At 48.1% G+C, this 22,573-nt stretch overlaps 1 protein-coding gene across 1 annotated transcript in view; it reads left to right on the top strand.

The window, feature by feature from the left end:
* The window catches only part of LOC139014920 (cyclin-Y-like protein 1), a 40,917-nt gene extending 28,663 nt beyond the window's left edge, over positions 1 to 12,254 (top strand). Inside the window, exons 4-8 of the mRNA XM_070421887.1 lie at positions 575 to 626; positions 3,063 to 3,182; positions 7,475 to 7,641; positions 10,631 to 10,796; positions 12,144 to 12,254. Coding sequence (XP_070277988.1) covers positions 575 to 626; positions 3,063 to 3,182; positions 7,475 to 7,641; positions 10,631 to 10,796; positions 12,144 to 12,254 — 616 coding nt within the window. The remainder of the gene's footprint in view (positions 1 to 574; positions 627 to 3,062; positions 3,183 to 7,474; positions 7,642 to 10,630; positions 10,797 to 12,143) is intronic.
* The last annotated feature ends 10,319 nt before the right edge of the window (positions 12,255 to 22,573 follow it).

Genomic DNA, 22,573 nt, shown 5'->3' with positions numbered 1-22,573 from the left:
ATACCTAGGTTGTAGGTTCAATACTGTAAGGCCACATAGCTAGTTTTCCAGTTCCATGTATAGGAGGCAGCCAATCCATTTTTTCCCCCTCAAATCAATAGAGTGGTCACTTTTAAAATACAAAGGCAAATTTTAACCTCAGATTATTGTAAAGAATCAAGAAGAATATAATATAGGAAACTAGTAAGAGAAAAAACAGTGGAAAAAAAAAACAGGAATCTCATTCTCACATGAAGAATTGCCCACTACTACTGCATTGTAAAATGTTCCTGTGTCTGCCAATGAGAGGTTAGAGGACTGGCCATCGATTTGGTTGCCTAGTGTTGCCTATTAGGGAGGGTCAATGCTTATAAAGGCAGCTCTGGCAGGTCATTGTAGAAGAAATTTCACAGAATTTGATGTGCTGAATAAAAAGAGGTCAGAAAATTCCTACGGGATCTAAGAGAAGAATTTGTAGAAGGACTTTCTTTGTTGAAGGTTAAGCTCCCTCCACCCCCCTCTACTCCCAGCAGATGTGTTGCTAACACGACAATTCCTGGATTAGTTTTTTTTCAATCACGTTCTTGTTTTCTAGAGATGCAAATAGATCCAAGGACATTTTTGATGAGAGACTCCATCCTGTCACAGTAAGTGCCAGTTGTATTGAGGTTGTCCTTTTCTCTCAGACAGTTGTGCTTATTCCATGCTGATTTGCTTCAAAATTAATCACTAGAAAAAAATTACTTTCTCCAGCTTGGAGTTCACATTACCTTCCTTTAAGTTTTCTTCCCCACCACATGTTGTATCTAATTATTTTACAAAAGAAATCTCTATATATAAAAGCATAAGCGACTGTCTAACTGGTAGCTATGGCACGCACTGACCAACAGGGGGCTGACACTCAATGCAGATGCTACTGAGTTGCTGTGACTTGGCAGCTGTGGTTCTCAGGTGATGAACCTGGAACCAGAGAGGAGGGAGCCTATTCTGGGGTGTGTAACCCGAGAACTGCCCTCTTGCAATCCCGGATGCTTTGGGGGATGTCGGAGAGCGGTTTCAGCCTGATCCCTGCAGGCCAGACCAGGGGAGCCCACCTGTGCACAAATCTGTGAATCAGAGCTCTAGTGTTATATAAGAAAATAGAGGCCCAGTGCACAACATTTGTGTACTGGGGTGAGGGATGCCTCAGCCTGACCTGCACCCTTTCACAGTCCGGGAATCCTTGAGGGATGTTGGAGAGCTGGTTTTGTCCTGATTCCCGTAGGCCAGGCCGCGGGACCCCACCTGTGCTCAAATCCGTGCACCAGGCCTCTAGTTTATAATAATAAAAGTGTACTATGCAAACCGACCAAACAACCAAACAGCAGAACGACCTTCCAGATGAACTTTGGATGACCATGCTATGACACACACTGGTGCCAGGCCTGCCAGGGTGGGTGCAATGTGATTGGTCAGGGGGCCCGGCCATCGCCCCATGATCGCCCTACAGAGGGAGGCCAAGGCCCCAAAGAGGGAGACACATGCCTCTGGCTGGCGAGGCAATCGATCGGGGTGGGGTGGCACTCCGTGATCGCCCCAATGAGGGAGGCCCAGGCCATCCTCTGGGCGGTGACCATTTGTGGAGCCCCAGCTGGGTGGGCAGAGCCCCACGACTAATTGTCCTAAAGAGGAAGACCCAGGCTACCCCTACAGACAGCACTGTCTTGTGTGGGCAGGGTCACCCTCTGCAGGGTGATTGATCTGGGGGCCCCCGCAATCAATCAACCCACAGAGGGAGGCCCAGCCCACTGGCTAGCAATGTGGTGGTGGGTGTGCAGGGCCAGCCAGTGATCACCCCGCAGAGGGAAAACCCAGGCCAGCCAATGATCACACCCCACGCCTGTTGTCCGCAGAGGGAGATGTCAAGTGATGGGGTAGGGGTTGGCAGTGCCACACCAATGGCAAGTAGTGGCAGCAACGGGGGCATGGTCAGCTGCCAGTAGCCAGGAGAAGGAAAGCCCCAATAGGGCCTCATCACCAGTCAAGCCTAGGGACCCTATGCGAGGGGTCCCAGATTGTGAGAGGGCACAGGCTGAGGGCCACCCACCCATGCACGGATTTTGTGCACTGAGCCTCTCGTGTTATATAAGAAACTAGAGGCCCGGTGCGTGACATTCATGTACTGGGGGTGGAGGATCCCTCAGCCCAGTCTCTGCATTTTGCAGTCTAGGAGCCCTTATGGGATGTCTGACTGATGGCTTACCTCCTTAGCACTGCCGCGGAGGGGGGAGTGGCTCCTGCCACAGCCACTGTGCTCGCCAGCCATCGGCCTGGCTTCTGGCTGAAAAGCACTCCGCCTGTGGGAGCACACTGACCACCAGGGGTCAGCTCCTGTGTTGAGGCTCTGCCCCTTGGTGGTCAGTGCGCATCACAGCGACCAATTGTTCCGCCATTCGGTCGATTTGCTTATTACCCTTTTATTATATAGGATAGGTCAGTAAGAACTGAGTTTCAGATTTGTATAATTAGTGAACTACAGTGGACAACATGCCTGAAAAACAAAAATGTATATTTTTAAAAGAAAATTTTCAATAGCATCAAGCAATATGAATATTTGTACATAAACCTAATAGATATGTCAGGATCTCTAGAAGACAATTAAACAGCTATTTAAATATTGAATTAATTAGAAAGACAAAAATTTTCAAATGTCTTCAGATATGCTCTTTAACAATATGTGGCTGGTGAGCACTGTATGCACAGCACAGCCTTAGAGCCTGATGGTTACATTCTCAAAGTTGATTGCAGAGAAGTATGACATGATAACCAACAAGTCTTTGGAGCCTAAAAATAGTTCACATTTAGACAGAATATTGTAGGGGAAGGTGGAAAGGAATATATAAATATTCTGAGGTTGTGCCTGTATTTATCTTTATTGAGTGTCAATATTCAGTCGCTGTTTTTTAAGGTCCCATTATTTATATTTAAAAGTCTAAAATACACGTCAGCCAATCAAAATTATTTTAAGCGGCACATGGGCACAAGTGGAACATGGTTGTTACAAAAGTACTTAATATTTTTCTTCAATGGGTACTTTCTTGCAGGAAGAAAAGGTTCCTGAGGAATTCTTTCATCATAATCCTGATCCCGAATCAATTTACAGATTTATTCGACCTTTCCTCATTGCCTTTAAGGCAACAGGAGGATATGCCATAACAACATTGGTAAGATAGTTCTTCCTTCAGAACTTTATTAAGGGAAACCTATCAAAGGATGTAAAGTTCACACACTTGAGCTTAATAATCACTATGATTTAAAATGTCCTTGCTTTTTTCACCACAAAGCGATTGCTATCAAAGGCAGCAGGAGGGAGAGGTTTCCAATTTCTCCCTCCAGACCTCAGGAGACATAGGCACATGCAGTGCACACAGGCATACATACAAGGTGTGCTGATGGGGCAGGATGGGGGCAATAACAGAACCTTCTGGGCCCCAGGCAGTGTCAGGTTCAGTGTAGGTCTAAGCTGAGTCGCAGGCTGCATTCCCCAGGCAGTTGTAATGTGTGTCCTGACTGAGAACTAGAGCCCAATGTTCTCTGTTCCTTGGATGATGGGTGTTCATCCGTCCTTGCTGTCCTCTTGTGCCTGCCTGTGATGTTTCCAGGATTCTAGTGCCAGTAGGACCTGAAAGGGCTTTGCTGGTTGTCTGCTCAGCTACAGCTGTGTAAGGGCCTCTTTGTCATTCATCCAGGATTCCTGTGGAAAGAGTGTGTCATTTGGAATGAGTGGTCCATTCTCCTGAGAAAGAATGGGGATTGTATCACTCCTCCCTCGGACAATCCTAAAGGGGAAAGTCTCCTGCTTGGTCTGAGGGAAGAGTACTTAGTGCAGTGCCTCCTCCGTCAGTGTTCAGTCAGAATTTTGGAGAGGCAGCCTATGCTTCCGAATAGAGACCCCTCAGTGGGCACTGGATTAGACACAGGGCATTCCACGTATATGCCAGCCCTCTGGAGTGCTGAGCACAGCTGATCAAAGGCGGGAGTGGTGCTCCCACTTGAAGAGCTAGGGAACTCAGCAAGGAGAGCATCTGGGGTAGAAGAGGGTGAGTGCTTTTCAAACAGATTAAGATGATGCACCTGTGAGACAGAGGGGCATCTCTAGAGATCATCCTACTATATAAAAACCCTGAGTTTGTCATAATCGGAGGTTCAGCCAACCGAAAGTCAGTCCTGCAGTCAGCACTTGGTTGCCGTGGTGACCCAGCACTGACTGCTGCGGCTGCAGGCACTATGACCCAGCACTGACTGCTGAGGGGACTACAAACCAGGCCCAGATTGAGGCCTGAAGAGAGAAGCAGGGTCTGATCCATAGCCTGTGTGGCAGCTGTTGATCAACACTTGCCTCTCTCTTTCTCTCCAAGCCGGGCCAGCAGCAGCACCTCTATTTCTCTCCAGGCCTCCACCGGGGCTGCTCATCAGTGCCGTACTTCTGAGCAGGCTCTGTTGATAGACCCAGAGACTCTGACTGGCATAGAAACTGACCAGTCAGAACCAAATCTGGGTGAAGTGTGAGGAGCCAATGGCTGCCTAGGAAGCAGAGCTTTTGATGCTGATTGGCATAGAAAGAGACTAGTCAGAACCAAATTGACCAGCAGAGGAGGGCAGTTAGGGGTGATCAGGCAGTCAGGCAGAGGCAGTTAGGGGCAATTAGGCAGGCAGGCAGGAAGGCAGGCAGAGGCAGTTAGGGGCAAACAGGCAGGTAGGCAGGTGAGCAGTTAGGAGCCAGAAGTTCCAGATTGTGAGGGAGATGTCCGACTGCCAGTTTAGGCCCATGGGATTGGGCGTAATCTGGCAGTTGGACATCCCCCAAGGGGTTCCCGATTGGAGAGGGTGTAGGCTAGGCTGAGGGAACACCCCCCTCCATGCATGCTTTTGGTGCACCAGGCCACGTGTTTGAATATGTGGAATTCGAGCATGGATCTGAGCTACTGGCAGGGAATTAGTATTAGCTATTCCAATACCGAGAAAATGTGTGAATAAAAAGTGCATGGAAGCAGGAAGAGTAACAAGAGCTGGTATTTAGTGGATATTTATGGAATGAGCAACTTCTTGTCAGCATTGAGCACTTTGACCTCACTCTCTTTCTGGAACCTCGCTTATGTTCCTTCTATTTTATTGTTTCTCCCTGTTTTTGATAGCACCCTAAGCTATGCCTGATGATTTCTCCTTCAGAGCTGAGTCCTTACAGATCTAATTGCAGAGGATAGAGGAGAGCCATGGTTGAATAAAGTGTTTGCTTTTATGGAGCTTCTGTCCTAGTGAGGAAGAGAGAAATATTTCTTTAACTGAGTGTTGTTAAAAGGTGACTGTCTCAGGTAGTAGTAAATATCACGAAGGTACAGCAGGGTGACGTGATATCATGCTGAGAGGGGCTTGCTACTTGAGAGAGGTGATCAGGAAGAGCCTCTGTAAGAGATGACATCTGACCCTGGCCTGACTGAACTGAGGAAGATGAGGAGCTCTGGCGTTATGTGCAGAGGGAATCAGTGCCAGCCTCTGAGATGGGAACTTATACTTGGTATTTGAGTAAGAGTGAGGTATGGCCAGTGTGGTCAGAGTGTGGAATGAGGGAGAGAATGTAGGTCATGTGGACCAGAAGGGCAAGTGCTACCTGATTGGGCCTTGCAGCTTGCAGGTCATGGGAGAAAGTGACATTTTTATTTGTTTGGTGGAAACACTTTGGCAGAGTTGAGCAGGGTGGGGAAGTGCTCTTGATTACAAAAGCTATCCAGGCTGCTTTGGGGAGAATGATGGTAGCTGGGAGTCTGAGTGGAGGCCGAGAAGTCAGGGGCAATAACAGTGACATGGGTGAGAAGTGACAAATAGACTAGGAAGCAGCCTCACTATCAGTGACAGGCAGCGATAACAAGAGTTGCCAACAGTTTGCAACAGGTCAACTCAATTGGATGTCTTTGGCCAAGCACTTAGGCAAATGGCAGTGCCCCACATGACATTAGGGAATGCGTGGGGAGTGGGGAGCTAGGGTGAAGAGCTCTGGTTTGTATGTGCACATGCACCGATGACCTTAGCATAGTAGTTTTGGTCGAGTGACAGTGCCAGGGGCAGACTACAGTGGGTGAAGGAGAGAGTGGGAGATGAGAAGCAACTTCAGGGCATTCACTGTGAGCAAACAGAGAGGAGGCAGTCTAGGGATTGTGGGGAGTGGGATGGGTATCACATAAATACATTCATATTGGGGAGAATCTCTGGCACAGGAAAGTGTTCAAGAAGAGGTAATTCTGGGAGGTGTTCTTCAGAAGTGGGATGGGATTGACTTCACTGCTAGAAGAGTTTCAGTGAAAAGAGAAATCTCAATTCCACTGACACAGGAGGGCAAGTGGTATAAATGAATGAGAAATGGCACATTCTAAATCTGTAGAAGTGATGAAGGAAAGTTGAGTGATTTCCAATGTTGTGTATGTCTCTAATTATTCCCAGGAAGTTGACAGTTAAACCTTGTAAGGAGGTTCATTCATAGGATATCTGGGAGCATTTAGCTTTGGAAGATTGGTGCAAACTTTCACTAATAGCACATAATGTTCAATAACCTTTTGCTTTCTATAATACAGTTGGGTTTTAACACCTTTGGCTAATGTGGGCTGTCAATCTGATAACCTCAGACAGTAAACATATTCTCCTTCAAAGAACCCTTTGACGAAACAGCAAATCACAGCTTGCATCTATAATCTTTGCTTAGCTGTTAACTTCACCCAATTCTTTGTAGAATAGACATGTAATACATGTGAAGAAATCATGAGATCTCACCAGCTATCTGGCAGGTTTAGAGGAGAACCAGGGAGATAGAGACTGGCAGCTCTGCTACCAACTGAAACCAACAGAACTGACCAAGCTTCAGGTTGTGTAAGACAGAGATGTATTTCACAGAATCGTGATGGAGATGTGAGGCTTAGGGGATATGAAATGTCTATCCTTGGTGTGCGTGTGTGTTTCTTACAAAGGCACTAAGTCCAGGGATACCTGACAGTTGTAGAGACCTGCCTCAGACACACCTGTTTGCACTGCCTGTCCTGCTGCACCACACAGCAGCCACTGGGGGGACTCTCTTTAAAAAAATTTTTAATCCTCACCAGAGGATATTTTATCCATTGATTTTCAGAGAAAGTAGAAAAGACAGGGGAGGAGAGGAGAAATAGAGAGAGAATCATCAGTATGAGAGAGAGACATCTATGGATTGCCTCCCGCATGAGTCCTGACAGGGGCCAAGAGTGGAACCAGCGACTCTTTGGTGAGCAGGCTGGAAATTCACATGGGAAAGTAGGCAGTAGAAGTGTCTGATTCGCAACTGTTTCTTGGCCTCTGGCTTTGGCTGGCCAAGCAGTCTCTCTAGAAGCTATGAATAAAAGGCATGTCAAAAACTGATGAAATCTATCATTCCTGAAAGTTCTTATCACAGCACTTAAACTGAACTAGAATCAAAAACCAGTGTTCTACTTTGCAGGTTTACATAGAAAGACTTTTATCTTATGCTGAAATCGACATTTGCCCATCTAACTGGAAACGCATTGTTTTGGGAGCGATTATTCTGACCTACAAGTATCTGCACGATGAGGCTATGTGGAATTTTCACTTCTTCTCATTGCTAAGGGGCATTACAATCAAGAACTTGTGAGTTGGCAAGATTTTGATGAAGTTTCAAACCATTTTCGAATACCTTATTTGCCCCCATAAAGTTTACAAAATAAGAAATATTTTGAAAGGTTGCATTGTGCAGAGGACTGAACTAGGCATAAAATTACATACATTTTTCTATCCATATTTGCTTTGACATTTCATACTCCTCATTAATTAGTATGTCTTCATGTGTTATTATTGTAATAATCTGTGTGATAATTTGGTATATTTCTCTGGTAGCAAAGTTTGTAGAAGCTCAGATTCAAAAACAACAGTAATGTAAATACCTTCATGCCTTTCTTAACGCTTTCTACCAGTTCAGGTCTTTTATTCCCCCGTTTTCAAAATTTCATTTATTTTCAATAAGACTTTACATTCATTATCTATATATAAAGAGAAACCTAAGCGACCGGCTGCCCAGCCAGTAGTTATGATGTGCACTCGTGACCTGGGCAGATGCTTAACGCAGGATTGAAACCATAGGAATGGGAACATGGAACAGACTGATGAATCTCAGAGAGAATGGGGGAGTGGGAAGTGCGGGAAGAGATTAACCAAAGATCTTATATACATACTAGAGGCCCAGTGCACAGATTCGTGCACCAGTGGGATCCCTTGGCCTGGCCTGCAGGGATCAGGCCAAAACTGGCTCTCTGACATCCCCCGAGGGGTCCCGGGTTGTGTAAGAACACAAATCTGTGCACCGGGCTTCTCGTTATTTCATATTAGTCTCAGGTGTACAGCATAATGGTTAGAAAATCATGTGCTTTGCGAAGTGTTTTCCACAGTATTTTTAGTACTGACCTGACACCATGCGTAGTTATTGCAGTATTATTGACTCTCTTTCCCATGGTGTAATTTATATTCCCATAACTGCATTGTAATTGCCAGTCTGTACTTCTCAATTTCTTCACCTTCTTCACCCAGCGCCCCCAAACCTCTTCTCCTCTGGCAACCATCAAAATGTTCCCTTTACCTCTGAGTCTGCTTCTGTTTTGTTTGTTCATTTATATTGCTTTTGAGTGAAATCATATGTTATTTGTATTTCTCTGACTGATTTATTTCACTAACATTATACCCTCTAGGTCCAACTATTCTCTCACATATGGCAGGAATTCATTCTTTTTTATGGATGAGTCATGATATTCCACTGCTTTTTTATCCACTCATCAGTTAATGGGCACTTGAGTTGCTTCTACAGCTTAAGGATTATGAATAATACTGCAGTGAATATAGGGTGCATATATCCTCTCAATTAGTGCCCTGGTTTTCTTCAGATATATACCAGGGGTAGAATCACTGAGTCATAGGCAGTTCAATTTTTAATTTTTGAGGAACTTCCATACTATTTCCCACAGTGTCTGCACCAATATACCTTGCCACCACATCCTTGTCAGCACTTGCTGTTTGTTGATGATAGCCATTCTGACAGGTGTGAGGATATCTCATTGTGGTTTTAATTTGCATATCACTGATGATAAGTGATGTTAAGCATCTTTTCCTGTCTATCAGCCATCTCTATGCTCTCTTTGGATAAGTGTCTTTTCAGGTCCTCTGTCCATTTTTTAATTAGATTGTTCGTATTTTTGGTATTGAGCTGTATCTGTTTTTTATAAGGTGTTGCGTTATATATGTTTTTTATAAATTTTGAATATTAAACCCCCTATTAGATATATCAATGTCACATATGTTTTCCCATCAGTGGGTTGTCTTTTTATTTTGTTGCTGTTTTCTTTTGCTATACTAAAACTATTAGTTTGATATAGTCCCAATCCTTTATTTTTTCTTTTATTTTGCTTGCTCAGGGTAATCTATCAGCAAAGCACTAAGAGAAATATTCCAGATTTTAGTGCCTATGTTTTCTTCTAGGACTTTTATGGTTTTGACACTTACATTTAGGTTAACAATCCATTTTGAGTCTATTCTTGTATATGGTGTAAGAAGTGGTCTAGCTTCAATGTTTGAATGTATCTGTTCAATTTTCCCAACATCATTTATTGAATAGACTGTCTTCATACCGTTGAATGAAGTCTCCTCTTTTTTCAAATAGTAATTAAACATATAGGTGTGGGGTTATTTCTGGGCTTTCAATTTTGTTTCATTGATCTATGTTTGTTTTCATGCTAGTACCATGCTGTTTTGATGACTCTAACCCTGTAGTGGAGTTTGATATCAGGTAGTGTGATACCTCCAGCCTCTTTTGTTTTTCTCTCAACTGCTGTGACGAATTGTCCAGATTCTTTTGTGGGTATGTATAAAACTCTGGATTAGTTGTTCTACTTCTGTAAAAGATGGCATTGGCATCTTGATAGGAATTTGGTTGAAAGAGATTATTTGAGGTGGTATGGACATTTTAAAGGTGTTAATGCTTCCTGTCCATGAGCATTGTACATGCTTCCATTGATTTGTCTCTTCCTCAGTTTGTTTTTTGGTGTCTGATAATTTTCCAAGAGTTTTCCCCTCAAAGATAAGAGTGGTGGTTCTGAATGGATCCATTTGTTGCTGTGGTGATGTGCCCAGTCCTTTTGTTGGCACATCTCTATTTTACTAATCCCCTTCCTGCTATCAGCCTGGTAAAATGTCTGCAAGTTCTTCAGGGCTAAGAAACAGCATACATCATTCCTTTCATCTGAGCACTAGAGTGGAGCCCTGAGAGTGAGCAAGAAGAATAAACCTACAGCTGCACTAATGGGACTCTGATAATTGAGCCCCTAGTCAACAGCTGTTGTGCACAAGAGACATAACCTCCTTCCCTTTGTCCCAAACTCAAAGTCCTTCCCCTTGTCCCAAACTCAAAGGGGACCACAAATTGTTGAGCCTTGTTTGCCTGGTTGAACATTAGTGTATTAGCCCAGCTGGGTAGCCTTTATTTAATTCAAAACTAAACTCAGAGCCAACCTAGTAGCTTAGAATGACAATATTGAAGAGAACCATGTTGACTAAAACTGCCCTGTGGTGGTTTTGTGTTTTCCTTCTTCCCCAGAAATGAGTTGGAAAGGCAATACATATGTCTACTGCGGTTTCGTCTGTATGTTTCTACCAGTGTCTATGCCCAATACTATTTTGACCTTCGGTCCTTAGCAAGTGACCATGGATTGTTGCCTATTGCATTGACTCCTCTTCGAAAAGAAAGAGCACTGAACCTAGAGGTAAGGCTGTGGAATCACAAAGTGGGGTTTTCTGCCAGACTTAAAAACCAGTACCTGTGCATAAATCATATTATGTAGAGACTAGGAAAATGAAAAGCTGTTTTAAACTAACACATTGAATAAGACTTATTAACTCTCTCACATCATATTAGTAGTATTTTTATGGTGTATATAAGAATCCTACATTATAAAAATTACCTTTTCTGGGAGGGGAGTAAGAGATCAACCGAAGGACTTGTATGCACCCATATAACCATAACTAATGGACATAAGACACTGGGGGGTAAAGGAGGGCAGGGGCTTGTCAAGGGCGGGGGGGAAAAAAGGACACTTATGTAATACCCTTTGTAATACTTTAAGCGAAAAATAAAAAAAATTAAAAAATTTAAAAAAAAATTACCTTTTCTGTGACCACGATTCAGAATAATTTAAATCCATTTTAAACTTTGATGGTTTTTTTTGAAACTGTATTCTATTTTATAACCATACATGAATAATTTCCTACAATTGTATCATTAATCATATCTACAACCATATTCTACTTATCACTCTTAACTCAGTTTGCAAATTCATGTCTTTTCTGTATAGATCACAGTTCAGTACCTTCAGTTTGTTAGAAAAAAGTAACCTGAGAGACTGATACTTAGATTGTAGAATATGTACTTCAAGCACTGGGTGTAGAAAGTATATGGGTTTTTAATGGCAATTGTAAAGGATGTGCGACAAAGTAATATTTATGGCTTATGAATTCTGGGGAGTATACAACAAAATTACAACAAAAATGGACAGTTTTTGTGGTACTTAATAGTCCTTTAGAGTGCGTCTGCCTTAATGTGCAAGTGAAATAGTACCTTGATGGTGCATCAGTCACTAGACCTTTCGAGGTTTCAGTAAAATACAGCACATGCCTGCCTCATTAAAATTTCCTTAGAGTAAACGCTAGCTAATGAAGATTGGATAGAATGTAAATAGCTGAGTAAACAACAACATTTCCCAACTGTATATTTATTATATTTAAGGAACCAAGTGTACAGACAACAGATGATCCTGTTGTGAGGAAGACTGTCACACCTTTGACATCTTGAAAAAACTCAAACTAAAAAAAAATACTGAGTTCCCCTTTGCTCTGTCAATCTAACCAGAGTCCCTAAACTACTTAACTTCGTGGATGAACATAAAATAGGATCCCAAGGACCATGCAGTGTATACGCCAGCTCTCCGAAGAGGCAATGACTATAATCCATATAAAGAAGTGGGACTGTGTGGCTATCAGTGATGCTTTCTCTGTGAAGGCTGCAGCTCCTTTATTTTGAATGTACCTGTGTTCTATCTCATGTTTACCCGTAGGCCATTTCCAGATATTGTGAAAACAAAAACCTGTGCAGGGTGGCCACAAAAAAATCTGGCAGCTGTGCTAACCTTACTGATGTGCAGCGTGGCCATGCCATCTTATCTTAAGGAGGAATGAGGGCTGTGACAGGATGAGCGCCTCCTCTGCAAGGACTGGAGAAGAATCACTGCTCCTGCTCCAATCCCAGATAAGTTCTTTCCTTTTAAGTGAGACAGGGGTGGCGGGGGCGTATTGACATAAAGAGTATCTCACCTATCAAAACAAGGACTGTTGAAATATAATATTCCCTATTCTGGCAAGTTTAGTATTTCCTCTTAAAAATAAGTGAAAGGTTTTAACCTGATGAGGATCTTTCTTAGCCTATGCTTAATTTATGATCCTTAGTATTTTTCATTTCCCTTTTGATTATTTTTATTACTAGAGGTTATTACATTTGTTTAATTTTGGATAAAAAGGAAATGTCTCTCTTAAATTTTTAACAATTTCTAGTTAACCTGCCACTTGACATTTTCTTTTCAGCTTTGGTCCTCTCACTTAATAAGTTTAAAGTACCTATTTCTGTATACTAGTATAGTTTCAAATGCTTTAATGTTTACTTTAATAATGTGGAAAATGGATTATTTTACAGTAGAAAATTCCTTAAATATTTTATATTGCTTCCTAGAGCAAAATGGCTACTTTTTTAATATATATATTATGTGCTGTTTCCTTTCCTCCGGAACCTTTTGGACATTGTTACCATATATGAATTACTTTAAAATAATTTTAATTATGAGTTTTCATTTCAGTTTTTCTGACTTTGAAGATTTCTCTTTCTTTTTAATTGATGTCAGAGGGAAAGGAAGGGAGAAGGAAAGGGAAAGGGAGAGAAACATGGATATGTGAGAAATATCTACCAGTTGCCTCCCATCCAGTGTCTGGGACTGGGGATCAAACCTGGCACCTGGGTATGTGCCCTGACTGGTCACTGAATCCTGGACCCTTTGGTGCCTGGGAAGACACTCCAATCCACTGAGCCATCTAGCCAGGGTGAAGGTTTCTCTTTCAAAGAAATTAAATAACAACTATTCTCATTATAAAAATCATATAGTCTGTGCTCTTTAGCCTTTGAAAATTCTCGTGTAACTGGCCTTAAAACTGCCACAATGAACTAGTGAAGTGTAGATTTCTGGTGGTACAGACGCTGGATACAAAGGGTGGCTGTTCTGTATTACTTTCCAGGACCGCCTTGCTAGCAGGTATTTCCAAGGGCTTACATTGAGTAAGTGACTTACTCTACCTATAATGCATGCCATTAGCTATCATGTCTAGAAATTGGTTTTAAAGAAATTAGACAACCAGTATCTAGAAAGTAAAATCTCATTGTTTGTGATCTACATCTTGCTTTCCCTAGAGGACTGTCTGTGTTGCACTATTGACTTTTTGAGTTAAAATGTGTCTGTGATGTCAGCATTTTCTCTCCTAAATCTGCAGTTACAATGGCAAATTCTAAAAGCACATTAGCAAGGAAGAATTTTAAAAATTGGAACACTTCCATGATGTTTCTTCTTGAGTCTTTTCAAGCATAACCTTTCAAAAATTTTAACATGTTTAGAGTTGATAATACAGTTGAAGGAAGTGAGTAGAAAATATTCACTAGGCTAGGATGTCAGTCAAAAGGGTCATTAAGATTGAGTTTAAATATTTTCCAGGTTTTACTGGGTTGCATATAGGTATATTTAATATTTCATTAAAGTTATCAGAATGTTGGCAGGAATAGTTGAAGTAATTAAAATTTTTTGTAAAGATTAGCTGCTTAAAGCCAGTCTCTATATTAAAAAGTAAGGAAATAGTAAGAACTTTTATTGTAACTTTTTTATTAGTATCTTAGTATATACTGCATACTTACTGTGGACAGTGCTGTAAGATCCACAGTGATAGATTAAAAGGCTTCATAATATATTAAGTTTGCTACTTCAGTAACTAATTAAGGTGGGCATACTACACTGAATTCCCCTTTGAGAAATATAGTTTCGTACTTTTTCAATTTACTTTGCCTCATTTTTAAAGTGCACATGAAAAAAATGAGATTTTAAATTTTTTATATTGTGGTATACATTTGAAAAGTTTTGTTAACTGAAAATATGAGAATTTATCTTACATGTCAACATGTGATCATGATTTCAAAGCCGGGCCGCATGAAGAAGGCAGCCCAGGATCAAGGAGCTGCCTTGCCTGCAGCCGTGATCTTGATCCTGATTGCGATCTGAAAGCAGGACCACAGGCAAGGCAGCACTCCAGGACTGAAGGCGGCCCGAGATCTACGTCATGATCAGAAGGCCGGCCGCAGGCACGGTGACACCCCGGGACACAGGAGCCGCATTGCCTGTGGCATATGATCATGATCGTGATCAGAAAGCCCAGCCTCAGGCAAGGTTGCACACCAGGACCCAGGAGCCACTGTGCCCTTCGGCCTGAGATTGAGATCGGAAAGCAGGACCAAGGCAAGGCGGCATCCCAGGAAACAAGGGGACCAGTGATCCTGATCATGATCAGAGGGCCGACCTCAGGCACGGCGCACACCGGGTCCCAGGAGCCGCCTTGCCTCTGGACGTTGATCATGATCGTGATTTGAAAGCCTGCACTCAGGCATGGTGACACCCTGGGTCCCAGGAGCCGCCTTGCCTGTGGCCCATGATTGAGATTTAGAAGCCGGGCTTCAGGCAAGGGGGCACCCCAGGACCAAGGAGCTGCTGTGCCTGCTGGCCGTGATTGAGATTGGAATACCGGACCACAGGCAAGGCGAAACCCCGGAACCCAGGAGCTGCCTTGCCTGCAGCCTGTGATACTGATTTGAAACCCCGGTAGCAGTCAAGGCGGCACCTCGGGTCCAAGGAGCCACTGTGCCTGCGGCCCGTGATTGAGATCTGAAAGCAGGACCACAGGCAAGGTGGCACCCCGGGAAACAGGAGGTGTCTTGCCTGCAGCCGTGATCACGATCATGATAGTGATAGGACTCGGAAATTAAGGCTGCAGGCAAGGCAGCGATCTGGGTCACAGGAGCCGCCTTGCCTGTGGCCCATGATCATTATTTGAAAGACGGACCACAGACAAGGCGGCACGCCGGGACCCAGGAGCTGCCTGCCTGCAGCAGTGATACTGACCGTGATTTGAAAGCCAGGCCACAGTCAAGGCGGCACCTCGGATCCCAGGAGCCATCCTGCCTATGGCCCAAGATTGTGATTTAGAAGCCAGGTTTCAGGTAAGGCAGCATCCCATGACCCAGGAGCCGCCTTGCCTGCAGCCAATGATTGAGATCTGAAAGCTGGACCACAGACAAGGCGGCACCCCTGTACCCAGGAGCGGCCTTGCCTGCAGCTGTGATCATGATCGTGATCGTGATTGTGATCTGAAAGCAGGACCACAGGCAATTCGGCACACCGGGACACAGGAGCTGCCTTGCCTGCAGCCGTGATCGTGATCCTGATCGAGATTTAAAAGCAGGACCACAGGCAAGGCGGCACGCGGGACCAAAATGGACCCATGATCATGATCATGTTCAGAGGGCTGTCCTCAGGCGCGGCGGCACAACGGGACCCAGGAGCGGCCTTGCCTGTGGCCCATGATTGTGATTTAGAAGCCGTGCTTCAGTCATGGTGGCATCCAAGGACCCAGAATCCTCCGTGCCTGCGGCCGGTGATTGAGATCTGAAAACAGGACCACAAGCAAGGTGTCACCCCGGGACCCAGGAGGTGCCTGGCCTGCAGCCATGATCATGATCGTGATCGTGATAGTACTCGGAAATTAAGGCTTTAGGCAAGGCAGCAGTCTGGGTCCGAAGTGCCTCCTTACCTGCGTCCCATGATTGAGATCCACAAGTCGGACTACAGGCAAAGTGGCGCCCCTGGACACAGGAGCCAGCTTGCTTATGGCCCATGATGATGACTGTAATCAGAAAGCCGGGATACAGGCACCCCGAGTCCCAGGAGCCGCATTGCCTGTGGCCAATGATCTTGACTTGAAGGTCGGACTACGGACATGGCGGCACACCGGGACCCAGGAGCTGCCTTGCCTGCAGCCCCTGATTGAGATCTAAAAGCTGGACCACAGGCAAGGTGGCACCCCAGGACCAAGCAGCGGCCTTGCCTGCAGCTGTGATCATGATCCTGATCCTGCTTGTGATCTGAAAGCAGGACCACAGGCAAGGCGGCACCCCAGGAATCGTCAGCCATCTTGCCTGTGGCCCAGGATCATGATCACGATCAGGAAGCTGAGCCCAAGGCCAGGCAGCACCCCGGGTCCCAGGAGCCGCCTTGCCTGTGGCCCATTATCGTGATTTCAAAGCCGGACCACAGACAAGGCGGCACTCCTGGACCCAGGAGCTGCCTTGACTGCAGCCGTGATCGTGATCCTGATCGAGATTTAAAAGCAGGACCACAGGCAAGGCTGCACCCCGGGACCCAAGTGGACCCGGGATCATGATCATGTTCAGAGGGCTGTCCTCAGGCACGGCGGCACAAGGGGACCCAGGAGCGGCCTTGCCTGTGGCCCATGATTGTGATTTAGAAGCCGCACTAGAGGCATGGTGGCATCCAAGGACCCAGGATCCGCCGTGCCTGCGGCCGGTGATTGAGATCTGAAAACAGGACCACAGGCAAGGTGGTACCCCTGGACACAGGAGGTGCCTTGCCTGCAGCCATGATCATGATCGTGATCATGATAGTACTCGGAAATTAAGGCTGCAGGCAAGGCAGCAGTCTGGGTCCCAGGTGCCTCCTTACTTGCGTCCCGTTATTGAGATCCGCAAGTCGGACCACAAGAAAAGTGGGGACCCTGGACACAGAATCCAGCTTGCTCGTGGCCCATGATGATGACTGTAATCTGAAAGACGGGATGCAGGCACCCCGGGTCTCAGGAGCCGCCTTCCCTGTGGCCTATGATCTTGACTTGAAAGTCGGACCACAGACAAGGCGGAACCCCAGGACCCAGGAGCTGCCTTGCCTGCAGCCGTGATCCTGACCGTGATTTGAAAGCCAGGCCACAGTCAAGGCGGCACCTCGGATCCCAGGAGCCATCCTGCCTATGGCCCAAGATTGTGATTGAGAAGCCAGGCTTCAGGCAATACAGGATCCCAGGACCCAGGAGCCACCTTGCCTGCATCTGCTGATTGAGATCTGAAAGCAGGACCACAGGCAAGTTGGCACCCCGGGACCCAGGGGCGGACTTGCCAGCAGCTGTGAACATGATCATGATCATGATTGTAATCTGAAAGCAGGACCATGGGCAAGTCGGCACACCGGGACCCATTTGAACCCGTGATCCTGATCATGTTCAGAGGGCTGTCCTCAGGAACAGCGGCACAACGGGACCCAGGAGCGGCCTTGCCTGTGGCCTATGACTGTGATTGAGAAGCCGCGTTTCTTCATGGTGGCATCCAAGGACCCAGGATCCGGAGTGCCTGAGCCCCGTGATTGAGGTCTGAAAGAAGGACCACAGGCAAGGCGGCACCCCAGGAATCCTCAGCCGTCTTGCCTGTGGCCCAGGATCATGATCACGATCAGAAAGCTTAGCCCAAGGCCAGGCAGCACCCCCGGTCCCAGGAGCCGCCTTGCCTGTGGCCCTTGATCTTGACTTGAAAGTCAGACCACAGACAAGGCGGCACCCCTGGACCGAGAAGCTGACTTGCCTGCAGCCGTGATCGTGATCCTGATCGAGATTTAAAAGCAGGACCACATGCAAGGCAGCACCCCGGGACCCAAGTGGACCCGTGATCATGATCATGTTCAGAGGGCTGTCCTCAGGCACGTCAGCACAACGGGACCAGGAGCGGCCTTGCCTGTGGCCCATGTTTGTGATTTAGAAGCCACCCTTCAGGCATGGTGGCATCCTAGGACCCAGGAGCTGCCTTGCCTGCAGCCGAGATCGTGATCCTGATCGAGATTTAAAAGCAGGACCACAGGCAAGGCTGCACCCCAGGACCCAAGTGGACCCGTGATCATGATCATGTTCTGAGGGCTGTCCTAAGGCACGGTGTCACAAGGGGACCCTGGAGCGGCCTTGCCTGTGGCCCATGATCGTGATTTCAAAGCCAGACCACAGACAAGGCAGCACCCCTGGACCCAGGAGCTGCCTTGCCTGCAGCCGAGATCGTGATCCTGATCGAGATTTAAAAGCAGGACCACAGGCAAGGCGGCACCCCGGGACCCCAGTGGACGCGTGATCATGATCATGTTCAGAGGGCTGTCCTCAGGCATGGCAGTACAACGTGACCCAGGAGCGGCCTTGCCTGTGGCCCATGATTGTGATTTAGAAGCCGCGCTTCAGGCATGGTGGCATCCATGGACCCAGGATCCTGTGTGCCTGCCGCCTGTGATTGAGGTCTGAAAGGAGGACCACAGGCAAGGTGGCACCACAGGAATCATCAGCCATCTTGCCTGTTGCCCAGGATCATGATCACGATTAGGAAGATGAGCCCAAGGCCAAGCAGCACCCTGGGTCCCGGGAGCCGCCTTGCCTGTGACCCATGATCATGATTTCAAAGCCGGACTACAGACAAGGCGGAACCCCTGGAACCAGGAGCTGCCTTGCCTGCAGCCGTGATCTTGATCCTGATCGAGATAGTATTCCGAAATTAAGGCCGCAGGCGAGGCAGCACCCTAGGGCCCTGGAGCCGCCACACCTGAGTCCCGTGATTGAGATCAGAAGGGCAGACCACAGGGAAGGTGGCACCCCGGTTTCTAGTAGCCGCCTTGCCTGTGGCCCATGATCGTGATTTCAAAGCTGGACCACAGACAAGGAGGAACCCCTGGACCCAGGAGCTGCCTTGCCTGCAGCCGTGATCATGATCCTGATCCAGATTTAAAAGCAGGACCACATGCAAGGCGGCACCCCGGGACCCAAGTGGACCCGTGATCATGATCATGTTCAGAGGGCTGTCCTCAGGCATGGCAGCACAACATGACCCAGGAGCGGCCTTGTCTGTGGCCCATGATTGTGATTTAGAAGCCGCGCTTCAGGCATGGTGGCATCCATGGACCCAGGATCCGGTGTGCCTGCCGCCTGTGATTGAGGTCTGAAAGCAGGACCACAGGCAAGGCGGCACCCCAGGAATCATTAGCCATCTTGCCTGTAGCCGAGGATCATGATCACGATTAGGAAGATGAGCCCAAGGCCAGGCAGCACCCTGGGTCCCAGGAGCCGCCTTTCCTGTGGCCCATGATCGTGATTTCAAAGCCGGACCACAGACAAGGCAGTACCCCTGGACCCAGGGCTGCCTTGCCTGCAGCCGTGATCTTGATCCTGATCTTGATAGTATTGGGAAATTAAGGCCGCAGGCAAGGCAGCACTTTAGGTCCCAGGAGCCGCCACACCTGCGTCCCGTGATTGAGATCAGAAGGATAGACCACAGGGTAGGTGCACCCCGGTTTCTAGGAGCCGCCTTTCCTGTGGCCCAGGATCGTGATTTCAAAGCCGGACCACAGACAAGGCGGCACCCCTGGACCCTGGGGCTGCCTTGCCTGCAGCCTTGATCGTGATCCTGATCGAGATTTAAAAGCAGGAAGACATGCAAGGCTGCACCACGGGACCCAAGTGGACCCGTGATCATGATCACGTTCAGAGGGCTGTCCTCAGTCACGGCGGCACTGGGGACCCAAGAGCGGCCTTGCCTGTGGCCCATGATCGTGATTTCAAAGCCGGACCACAGAAAAGGCGGCACCCCTGGACCCAGGAGCTGCCTTGCCTGCAGCCGTGATCTTGATCCTGATCGTGATAGTATTCGGAAATTAAGGCCGCAGGCAAGGCATCACCCTAGGTCCCAGGAGCCGCCACACCTGCGTCCCGTGATTGAGATCAGAAGGACAGACCACAGGGAAGGTGCACCCCGGTTTCTAGGAGCCGCCTTTCCTGTGGCCCAGGATCGTGATTTCAAAGCCGGATCACAGACAAGGCGGCACCCCTGGACCCTGGGGCTGCCTTGCCTGTAGTCGTGATCGTGATCCTGATTCAGATTTAAAAGCAGGACCACATGCAAGGCGGCACCCCAGGACCCAAGTGGACCCGTGATCATGATCCTGTTCACAAGGCTGTCCTCAGGCATGGCAGCACAACGGGACCCAGGAGCGGCCTTGCCTGTGGCCCATGATTGTGATTTAGAAGCCACGCTTCAGGCATGGTGGCATCCACGGACCCAGGATCCTGTGTGCCTTCCGCCTGTGATTGAGGTCTGAAAGGAGGACCACAGGCAAATTGGCACCGCAGGAATCATCAGCCATCTTGCCTGTGGCCCAGGATCATGATCACGATCAGGAAGCTTAGCCCAAGGCCAGGCAGCAACCTAGGTCCCCGGAGACGCTTTGACTGTGGCCCATGATCGTGATTTCAAAGCCGGACCACAGACAAGGCGGCACCCCTGGACCCTGGGGCTGCCTTGCCTGCAGCCTTGATCGTGATCCTGATCGAGATTTAAAAGCAGGAAGACATGCAAGGCTGCACCACGGGACCCAAGTGGACCCGTGATCATGATCACGTTCAGAGGGCTGTCCTCAGTCACGGCGGCACAAGGGGACCCAAGAGCGGCCTTGCCTGTGGCCCATGATCGTGATTTCAAAGCCGGACCACAGAAAAGGCGGCACCCCTGGACCCAGGAGCTGCCTTGCCTGCAGCCGTGATCTTGATCCTGATCGTGATAGTATTCGGAAATTAAGGCCGCAGGCAAGGCATCACCCTAGGTCCCAGGAGCCGCCACACCTGCGTCCCGTGATTGAGATCAAAAGGACAGACCACAGGGAAGGTGCACCCCGGTTTCTAGGAGCCGCCTTTCCTGTGGCCCAGGATCGTGATTTCAAAGCCGGATCACAGACAAGGCGGCACCCCTGGACCCTGGGGCTGCCTTGCCTGTAGTCGTGATCGTGATCCTGATTCAGATTTAAAAGCAGGACCACATACAAGGCGGCACCCCAGGACCCAAGTGGACCCGTGATCATGATCCTGTTCACAGGGCTGTCCTCAGGCATGGCAGCACAACGGGACCCAGGAGCGGCCTTGCCTGTGGCCCATGATTGTGATTTAGAAGCTGCGCTTCAGGCATGGTGGCATCCACGGACCCAGGATCCTGTGTGCCTTCCGCCTGTGATTGAGGTCTGAAAGGAGGACCACAGGCAAATTGGCACCGCAGGAATCATCAGCCATCTTGCCTGTGGCCCAGGATCATGATCACGATCAGGAAGCTTAGCCCAAGGCCAGGCAGCAACCTAGGTCCCCGGAGACGCTTTGACTGTGGCCCATGATCGTGATTTCAAAGCCGGACCACAGACAAGGCGGCAACCCTGGACCCAGCAGCTGCCTTGCCTGCAGCCGTGATCTTGATCCTGATCGTGATAGTATTCGGAAATTAAGGCTGCAGGCAAGGCATCACCCTAGGTCCCACGAGCCGCCACACCTGCGTCCCGTGATTGAGATCAGAAGGACAGACCACAGGGAAGGTGGCACCCCGGTTTCTAGGAGCCGCCTTGCCTGTGGCCCATGATCGTGATTTCAAAGCCTGACCACAGACAAGGCGGCACCCCAGGACCCTGGAGCTGCCTTGCCTGCAACCGTGATCGTGATCAGGATCGAGATTTAAAAGCAGGACCACATGCAAGGCGCACCCCGGGACCCAAGTGGACCCGTGATCATGATCATGTTCAGAGGGCTGTCCTCAGGCACGGCGGCACAAGGGGACCCAGGAGCGGCCTTGCCTGAGGCCCATGATTGTGATTTAGAAGCCACCCTTCAGGCATGGTGGCATGAACAGACCCAGGATCCAGTGTGCCTGCCGCCTGTGAATGAGTTCTAAAAGGAGGACCACAGGCAAGGTGGCACCGCAGGAATCATCAGCCATCTTGCCTGCTCCCAGGATCATGATCATGATCAGGAAGCTTAGCCCAAGGCCAGGCAGCACCCCAAGACCCCGGAGCCGCCTTGCCTGTGGCCCATGATCGTGATTTCAAAGCCGGACCACAGACAAGGCGGCACCCTTGGACCCAGGAGCTGCCTTGCCTGCAGCCGTGATCTTGATCCTGATCGTGATAGTATTCAGAAATTAAGGCCGCAGGCAAGGCAGCACCCTAGGTCCCAGGGGTCGCCACACCTGCGTCCCGTGATTGAGATCAGAAGGACAGACCACAGGGAAGGTGGCACCCCGGTTTCTAGGAGCCGCCTTGCCTGTGGCCCATGATCGTGATTTCAAAGCTGGACCACAGACAAGACGGCACCCCTGGACCCTGGAGCTGTCTTGCCTGCAGCCGTGATCGTGATCCTGATCGAGATTTAAAAGCAGGACCACAGGCAAGGCTTCACCCCGGATCCAAGTGGACCCGTGATCATGATCATGTTCAGAGGGCTGTCCTCAGGCACTGCGGCACAAGGGGACCCAGGAGCGGCCTTGCCTGTGGCCCATGATTGTGAT

The sequence above is a fragment of the Myotis yumanensis genome, unplaced genomic scaffold (assembly GCF_028538775.1).
Source record: "Myotis yumanensis isolate MYYU_CA2020_CCGP unplaced genomic scaffold, mMyoYum1.0.hap1 SCAF_1, whole genome shotgun sequence".
Lineage (NCBI taxonomy): Eukaryota > Metazoa > Chordata > Mammalia > Chiroptera > Vespertilionidae > Myotis > Myotis yumanensis.
The sequence above is the reverse complement of the archived record's forward strand: the minus strand, read 5'-3'. Positions and strand labels throughout refer to the sequence as shown.